The 9,410-nt window shown below is 38.2% G+C and overlaps 1 protein-coding gene across 1 annotated transcript; it reads right to left on the bottom strand.

Annotated features, from left to right (window-relative positions):
- Positions 1 to 571: 571 nt before the first annotated feature.
- Positions 572 to 8,777, bottom strand: LOC120492629 (E3 ubiquitin/ISG15 ligase TRIM25). The gene is made up of 6 exons (XM_089135227.1): positions 7,882 to 8,777; positions 6,587 to 6,673; positions 4,755 to 4,985; positions 4,450 to 4,603; positions 2,302 to 2,361; positions 572 to 1,814 (listed from the first exon to the last, which is right to left on the bottom strand). Exons 1-6 carry the CDS (start codon positions 8,464 to 8,466, stop codon positions 1,279 to 1,281), a joined length of 1,653 nt encoding a protein of 550 aa, XP_088991353.1. The 5' UTR covers positions 8,467 to 8,777; the 3' UTR covers positions 572 to 1,278.
- Between the last annotated feature and the right edge of the window lie 633 nt (positions 8,778 to 9,410).

Genomic DNA, 9,410 nt, shown 5'->3' with positions numbered 1-9,410 from the left:
TACATATTATCACATATTACTTATAGTTTATTAGGTTTACGTTATATTTGTTTCCCTTATAACAGATTATCTTCGTTTTTCTTAATAAAGGCTTTTAGCTATTTATACTAAATTGACATAGCACATATAGTTTCATGTAAATTGCTTAAAAATATTCAATAATAAACTGAGATTTTTGCCATCAGGCTTTTAATTTATTTTTAAAGGTCAGTTAGTTTAACTATTTCTCTTAAAATCTATCTGTGTGTTACTCTCTAACTTTGTTCTCATATTGGAAAAATATTGTTTGGCATTTAGATACCAAGTAATGCCTCCATCTGGTGGCTAGTAATGAAATTATGTAACATGTGACATATTGCAAAAGCTCTGACCACTTTTGGAAAACCCAGATGCCTAAGACTAGAAATATTATTATTCTGAAGCATAAAATGCTGGAGAAGCATCATAACCGAGGACTGGATGTCTAAGAGACCCTGAGTCGGACGACGTCTCGCCTCTTACGAACAATATCATTTGGGAATAAGATCTCTAGCGTTTCACTAACCAGACAGACTCCAGATGATGCCTTTGAAAATGCTTTAATCATGGCCGGGAGGATCTTCGACCAATCACAGAGAATCCTCATGATAAAAAAAGTGTAACAGTTTTTGTAGAATGGATGCCCGGCAAATGTGAAATGATTCATTAAATCATTTTTCTACAATATAATTGATTCTTCATTTGTATAAATCAGCAAATCATTCTGTTAATAGGTAAAAGCAAATCTGAATTTCTTGATTAATTCACCTTGTTACTATGAGATTATGGGCATACATTTATGACACACTTACTTTGGAGACATTTACCTAAGCATATACAAGTTAATCCTGCAAGAAAAGGAAATCCACTTAACCACTGAATAAAACTGAGTTGCCCAACATAAAAATATTGTAATTTTTCAAAAAAAAATTAAATTTAAACAAAAGGAGTAATGATTATATTCTAGTTTTGAACTCAAAAGAATTTAGAATTCTTATAATTAGAATAATAATATTAGAATTCTTATTATTAAGACAGTAACTTTAACACAACCGTTCAAATCACTGTTGAAAATATTCGAAAATTGAAAATAAAGTGACAAACGAGTATTTATTGGCTTATAAGTTTAAATAAATGTAGATAGGCCTGCTTTAAAAAAATTTTTTTTTTTTTTTTTGTACAATTTTTGGTTAGATGCTTTGTCTTTTGAGTAAAACAAAGTACCTGTGCTTTAACCCAACTATCTTATCTCAATATCTTTTACACCCCTGATATTTCTAGATCACACAGTTTCACTGATGATCCATTAGTACCCGTGAACCCGGGATAGAGAGGCTTAGTGAATGTGGTCTGTTCTCTGTGAATGAGGGTCATTTTGTCAGAGACATTGTAGAAGGACAGAGTTCCTGCACTGTGATCCACATACACTCCTATACGGGAGCTGGACACCTGAGGCAGTTTGGTCTCTCTGTTATTGTGTGAGAATGAACAACTCCAGCGAGTACCAAAGAGTTTCCAGGACTGACCATTACATCCAAACAAGCATTCATTAACTGCTCCTTTCCTGCTAATGCTCTTATATGCCACTGATACAGCCACACTACTGCTCCACTCCACCTCCCAGTAACAACGTCCACACACACTCTCTCTACACAAAACCTGCTCACAATGATCAAATCTGTCTGGATGATCAGGATACTGCTTGGATATCTTAGTGTAAGTAGCCATTCTGTTCCCCTCAGACAGGCGGAGCTTTTTATTCACTGTGTTTGGATCCAGATTCAAGTGACTGCGATCTAATAAAAGTAGAAAAATAAGATGCTTTAGGGAAAAAGGTTCACCATTCTGTCTCTCCGATATTGATCATGTCAGAATGAATGTGTGTGTATTATTTGCCAGAGTTGCTATTAGTTGTTAAGTATAAATAATAGCCCATCTGTTCAATCAATTATAAAAAACAAAAATGACAGTGGTAATTGTTGGCATGAATTTCCTCAATTATGCTAAATGATATGCGTATGATAATATGTAAATGTGTAAACAACAGCAGAATGTCATGTTTCAGACACAGGTAATGCTGGAGACATTCCCCAATAGCGCCCTCTAGTTCCCTTTCAAGTCCCTTTTTTGGCCTCCATATGATTATTACAATATGGTTAGTTGCATTTAATTTTTATATTTAGCCTGAATTTTTCTATTGTTCAAAAGCTTATAAGACCAGACATTTTTTGAGGCACTGATATATCTATCTTTCTGTGTTTGTATATTTTCATCTTGACTTACACTGGAGGAACTCTTCCCTGGTCTTGGGTTCAGGAACAGTGAAGATATGGGCGCAATTCACTATGAAAAACAGAAAACAGTAGATATTAGTGTATTATAATAGCCAGTATAATAGCTCATTGAAACGTGGTCTGGGTCACATGTTCATTTTCTTGTATTTGAGGCGTAGTTTACGAATGCCCAGAGCTGTTTATTGGGTCCTACGAATGTGTATCAAATGCGCCTGTACGTAGCTCATAGCCACTCGTTTCAATGATTTACTGTATGTGTACATGATGGCGTGTGTCTAACGGCCGTTTCACACCTCATACGTGAGCGCCGGTAAAAACTTGTTTTTAATTATTCAGTTTGGGTATATACTGTATATGTATATATATATGAAGAGTTCAGATGCAAAAGCCTCTAAATGCCATTTGAAATTTTCTTCTTTAATGATGATTTTTATCAAAGTTGTATATTTAAGTTCAGTAATGTGACGATCAGCAGCCGTGGTGCCCTCGAGAGCCACTAGAGGGCACTCTCTCCCCATGTTATGTTTCCCCTTGGACTCTTTATGTTTTATTATGTTCAGCTGTGTTTCATTATTGGTTATTGAGTTCCTTATTTAAGCCTGAGTTTTCCCTGTGTCCCTTGCGAAGTCTTGTTACACTGTAAGCGTGCAATTCCGAGCGTTCTTCCCTGTTCTGTGTCTCCGTGTTTCCCTGGACTCTTGACCCTTGCCTGTTTCCTGGACTGTTCACGAACCTGTGCTGCCTGCCTCGACCATTGCCTGTTTTGACCACGAGTTTCTGGATTGCCCCTTTGTTTAAGTGTTTGCCCGTGCTCATGTCTGCTTGTTTTAATAAAGTGCTGCACATGGATCCGACCGTCTCTGTCCGTACGTTACAAGTAACTTCACTTAAATAACAATTCATAGGTAATTATCATTGCCATTTAAGTGAAATTACTGAACTTAAATATACAAGCTTGATAAAAATGATCATTCTATAAGAAAATTTCAAATGGCACTTAGAGGCTTTTGCATCTGAACTCTTCATATATACAGTATATATATATATATATATATATATATATATATATATATATATATATATATATATATATATATATATATGTATATATATATATAAAGTAAACTAGCCAGAAAATATTATATATAAACGTTATTTTAGTTTATGTAACACACAGACAGCTACATAGGCTAGCACAACCCAAATCAAACCCGAGTGTGTGGTTTATTTGTGTGTTTTGTTTTTTATCCACGGAGAGGGAGTTGCAGCCTAAACATATGGAAAGTATGACTCACTGAAACTAATAGCTTGGAGCCATTTTCTCTGATGTTTTGTTGTTTAACATTTATATGCGAATGTTCTACAACTCCCTATAACAAATTTTCAAGACTATCAATGTGACCAACTTCTAAACACAAATGTATAGTTGTCTTTTTAAATAATTGCTCGCTTATGTAGCTTTGAATACTCTCGCGCGTCTGTAGCTGGAGTGACGATGTAGTTACGCTAACGCGCTGCTCAAGTGCCGATCATGCTTGCGGTGTGAAACCTATGTGTGAAAATTAAGGCCGTAAGGCTGCATCGAAAGGTAACTTCGCATCTGCTGCCATGTTGGATCCATAGGTAACAAACTGCTTCGGTGTGTCCCATAGACGGGTCGAAGTCCACAGTAGTCAATTATCCTCGAGTTTGCGTGCGCGATCCTTAGTTATCTAGTTACCAATGATAGCGCACGTGAACTCGACAATTTACTACCGGGGACTTCGACCGAAAACAGAAAGAAAATGAAGTCGGACAAAAACTAAGATAAAACCTGTTGGAAAGCATCTTTTGCAGCGATTTTTGTGTGAGCATATCAGTGAACACCCCAGACCACTCGGTGAGTTTCACGTCTTTGTAAACTAAAGTTGTATGCGTTTTTATGAATGATTGTTCGAGTGCACCTATGCTACCATTGTAAAGATGGGGGGTGCTAACACAGAATCCAAAAATTCTCGTGACAGGAGCATCTGTCTAAAAAACAATCTTAACTATTCTATTTCATCAGGGACGATCTTAAAACAGGGCTTTAATTGTAAAATACCGAACTTGTCCTTTAACCTATTTCTGAGACTGAATACATCATCCAGTACTTTACCTCTACCAGATATCACTGTTATCTCCTCTTGGCAGAAATCCTCAAGTTTCTTTCTCAGATGAGAGACAGATTTTTGTACATTATCAAAGGAACGGAAAGAACTAATGATGGTGTTGGGTGAGTCCATAGGCAGGACAGAGAGAGACTGGAAACTCTACAGACACACAAACAACAGGGTAATTTCACATGAAAAGTGGAAGTTCTCAGTAAATTCCTTATATTACATTTTTTTATCAGCAAAAAAGCTTGTGTAATTACAAGACATTATTAAAGACCACTGTCCCATTTATCAGAGCTCTTGTTACCTGGAGGAACTGGATGTCTTCTGAAAGTGAAAGCTGCTCTAGCTCAGCTTCTGTCCCTCTCAGATCAGCGATCTTCTGCTGTAGTTGCTTCAAGAATTCTTCAGCTTGACTCTCTGCAGCCTTTTCCTGATCTTTTATCAGCCGTGTCACTTCAGAGCGACTTCTCTCAATCAAGTGGATCAGCTCAGTAAAGATCTTCTCACTTTCCTCCACTGCGGTCTGAGCTGAGCACTGTTAGGAGACACTATCATCCATTTAAAAGGGATTTTCACACCGCACCTAACCCTTTGTTACCATCGCTTTTAAATGAATTTAAATTAATGCAATTAATGCAATTTAGTTCACCCAAAAATGCACATTTTGCCATTAATTACTCACCCTTGTGTCGATCCAAGCCCACAAAACATTTGTTCATCTTCGGAACACAAATAAAGATCTATTTAATGAAATCTGAGAGCTTTCTGTCCCCTATCTGCCGGGAGGGTGGGACCGTATGCTTTCAAAGCTAGCAAGTTAACGTTAGCATTTCTCAGAACACCTACCCAGATAGCAAACTGACATTGAATCAACGTGGAAATATGACATCGAAAACAACGTTGATCTGACATTGTTTTGCTCATCGAATTAACGTTGAACCAACGTCAGACGCGTCATTCTTTCAAAACAAACGGAAAATCAACTTGAAATCAACGCGTTGTTTCAACGTTATGAAAGCAAACCAATTTTTGATTTCATTTAGCTTTGAAGAATGCCGCGTCTGACGTTGGTTCAACGTTAATTCGATGAGCAAATCAACGTTGTTTCAATGTCATGAGAGACGTCGTTTCCACGTTGATTCAATGTCAGTTTGCTGTCTGGGTACATAAGAATGTAAGAAGGACAGCTAGTGGTATAAATAGGTACTGCAGTTCAAATTCAAATTAAAGCTGCAAGCAGCGATGAAAAGGGCCCTTGCACCCGTGCTGCCACCACCTGGCGGTTTTAGGAAAACAGAGCACGGTGTGCAGTATTTAATGATAATAAATATAGGAGGACTATGTCAAAGGATTTGTATTTGCACACTTCCTGCAACCAGCAGGGGGTGCTATTGCTATAACCAAATATGAGCATGGTCATGTGTTCAGGACAGGACTCTTATCAAACATGTGATGTTTGGGGCAAATTTACTGCAGGCTGTCTGTGGTTGCCTAGCAACATCGGAACTGCAAGCAATATTGAACTATATGACATATTCATGCACAAATCACCAAAAGGCTGAAATTGGGTGTACATTTATCAGGCCGCCAAGCGCACACCCTTCAACGAAAACTCTTTGCAATTTAACGTTGCAAAGGCCTTAAGAATACACTCACCAAATTTGAAGAGGGTCAGATCAGGTGTTTGTTAAAGTACAACATCAGGAAATTACGAAAAATGCACAAAATCTAGGACGAAGTTCAAAATAGCTGACTTCCTGTTGTGTTTAGGGCTATGCTCCAAGAGACTTTTCTGTAGGTATTGGGTCATTACATGTATGGACCAAATTTCATATTTATACATGAAACGTAGAGCCGGGGCAAAATATGGGGGCAATAATTTCAAGAATTTGCCCCACCCAATTTTGAAAACCATATCAAACGTAAATTTTCTCCACTTCTGAAGCGTGTGCCGTGTGCAAAGTTTCATGAATTTTCGAGCAAGTTTAGGCCCTCTAAAGAGCGATTCTTTTAAGAGAAGAAGAAGAAGAATAAACAGAGCAAAAACGCAAGGTCCTCTCACCATCGGTGCTCAGGCCCTAAATATCAGAATTATTATTATCAGTACTGCCATCAGTTATTCTTCTCAAAACTGACCTTATAAAACATCACAGCCATTCTCAGCTCCAGCATCTCATTCGCTATCTCCTGAATTTGCCGCTTGATTCTCTCTTTCAAGTGTTTCTGCGGGACAAAAACAATGAAATGTGACAAAAATATTGTTTATATCAACAGACAGTCATGTTTTATGTCTAGTGACATGATTTTGTATTGTAGTGATATGGATGGTTGATAGAGCTTTTGTATTTCTTAGATTTTTTGCTATTATTCTTAGTCTAATCATAATAATGCATTGTAAAGTGTAGCAGATCAGAGAACAATTTTGGCCCAGTAATAGTCAGGGTAGACGTAGTCTTTACAATGGCACACACTATATAAAAGTTTATTTTCACAACCCACAAAAATGTTTTATGGATTTTTTGTCTTTTTCTGGAAAGACGTTTCGTCAGCTTCATCAAATTTCATTTGTCAGATTCTTGTTAAAGGAGTCGTTCACTTTTAAAAAAAACTTTTGCTGATAATTTACTCACCCCCATGTCATCCAAGATGTCCATGTCTTTCTTTCTTCAGTCGAAAAGAAATTAAGGTTTTTGATGAAAACATTCCAGGATTTTCTCCATATAATGGACTTCAATGGGAACCAAACGGTTCAAGGTCCAAAAGACAGTTTCAGTGCAAACTGCAAACTGTTCAAAGGACTTTAAACGATAATATATAAGCTCAAATGGTCGCCTTGCTCTGTTCTGTGATGCGCGTTCATGACTCTCCTGTTCAATCTTTTTCCGAGTCAATTCGTTCATTTCGTTTGCTGAATGAACCAAATGACAAGAAAATGAGTTCGAACAGGAGAGTCACGAATACGCATCACAGAACAGAGCAAGGCGACCATTTGAGCTTATAAAACTTTGTTTTTAAATGAGCGATCGTTTCACTTGATAAGACCCTTATTCATCGTCTGGAATCGTTTAAAGCCCTTTGGACAGTTTGCAGTTTGCACTGAAACTGTCTTTTGGACCTTGAACCATAAGGACCCCATTGAAGTCCATTATATGGAGAAAATCCTGGAATGTTTTCATCAAAAACCTTAATTTCTTTTCGACTGAAGAAAGAAAGACATGAACATTTTGGATGACATGGGGGTGAGTAAATTATCAGCAAAAGTTTTTTGAAAGTGAACTACTCCTTTAAACAACAGTAGGCTACCATCCATTGAACGCATTGTATCCCTCTCAGCCTCATTTTCATTCCCGTCAAAAAAAAAAAAGGTCTACTGATCAGGTCTCATTTTTCCTATTTCAGTTTGGTGGTCCACTTCTCAACCCCTATCATACCTCTTTCTCCGTCCTCTGTGCTGTAACTGTGACAGTGTCGTGATTTTTATGTTCATTCATCATACACAGCACACATATACACTGCTCATCTGTTTGACAATAAATCTCTAAAATTCGATCATGCTCATGACAGATCATCTCCTGAAGTCGTCCTGTGGCATCAGTGATTTTGTGTTGCTTTCCTGAACGAAATTCCTCATGACGTTCAAAATGGCGTTGACAGTAAGACTCCAAACACACAAGACAGGACTTGACAGCTTTGCACTTTCTTCCGGTACAGACGTCACACTCAACTTCTCCTGGTCCAGCGTAACACTGAGCTGGATCCACACATTGGAGTTTTAGCTTCACCAGTCTATCTAACATTTCGGCAAGCACCACATTTTTCCCCAACACCGGTCGTGGAGTGAATGTCTGTCTGCACTGAGGGCAGCTGAAAACTTTCTTCTCTTCTTCCTGATCAAAGCAGTCTGTAATGCACTGCATACAATAACTGTGTCCACAGGAAAGAGCCACTGGATCCTTCAGGTGATCCAGGCAGATTGAACAGCCGAACTGGTCCTGAGAAAAAGTAGTATCCGCCATTTCACTGCAAGTACACACAGATGAAGAGCGACAAACAACAGTTCAATAACACTTACGTTTCGGTTTCTCTCAACTGATCACCTGATATATTATAGCCTACGGCTTCTGTGTTGGAGAGATGTGTACAAAACGGGTGTGTCTTTAACGCTTTTCCAGTTGAAGCGGTTCAGAAATCAGTTTTGTCTCTTTCACTCAATATAGAAGGATCTTCAGAAACTCCAGTGTGCCGAAGAAGATTGGACTAAAACAGGAAGGAAAGTTACTAAAATACACAAAATAAGCTACATGTAAAGGAAAAATTGCTTTGTTAAACAGCAGCATAGATTCAACACACACTCTGTGGTGTAATGGGAAATGTGTCATTGAGCGATTTGTGAATTGCTTTTATTTGTATATCTGGTGGTGATGGTAAAAAAAAAATCAAATCTTTTGCATTCCCTCGCAAAATATATTATAATCTATTTTATATTATAAAGCTCGTTCTGAGAAAAATTGGGTAGTCCTGTGGGTGAAAATGCCTTGTTGATGCTAGAGGTCAGAGGAGAATGGGCCGACTGATTCAAGCTGATAGAAGAGCAACTTTGACTGAAATAACCACTCGTTACAACCGAGGTATGCAGTGAAGCCACAACGCGCACAACCTTGAGGCGGATGGGCTACAACAGCAGAAGACCCCACCGGGTACCACTCATCTCCACTACAAATAGGAAAAAGAGCTCACCAAAACTGGACAGTTGAATACTGGAAAAATGTTGCCTGGTCTGATGAGTCTGGATTTCTGTTGAGACATTCAGATGGTATAGAGTCAGAATTTGGCGTAAACAGAATGAGAACATGGATCCATCATGCCTTGTTCCCACTGTGCAGGCTGGTGGTGGTGGTGTAATGGTGTGGGGGATGTTTTCTTGGCACACTTTAGGCCCCTTAGTGCCAATTGGGCATCG

The sequence above is a fragment of the Pimephales promelas genome, chromosome 1, assembly GCF_988280905.1.
Source record: "Pimephales promelas chromosome 1, fPimPro1.hap1.1, whole genome shotgun sequence".
In the NCBI taxonomy this organism is placed as follows: Eukaryota; Metazoa; Chordata; class Actinopteri; order Cypriniformes; family Leuciscidae; genus Pimephales; species Pimephales promelas.
Note: the sequence above shows the minus strand (reverse complement) of the source record. Positions and strands in the feature narration are given on the sequence as shown.

Bases quoted from the DNA above. Each gene is read 5' to 3' on its own strand.
- LOC120492629 (XM_089135227.1), bottom strand. From the start codon at position 8,466: ATGGCGGATACTACTTTTTCTCAGGACCAGTTCGGCTGTTCAATCTGC. The intron at 4,604-4,754 runs GTAACAAGAGCT...GTGTGTCTGTAG, and splicing joins AAGACATCCAGTTCCTCCAG to AGTTTCCAGTCTCTCTCTGT. The intron at 1,815-2,301 runs GTAAGTCAAGAT...TACTTTTATTAG, and splicing joins CAGGGAAGAGTTCCTCCAGT to ATCGCAGTCACTTGAATCTG.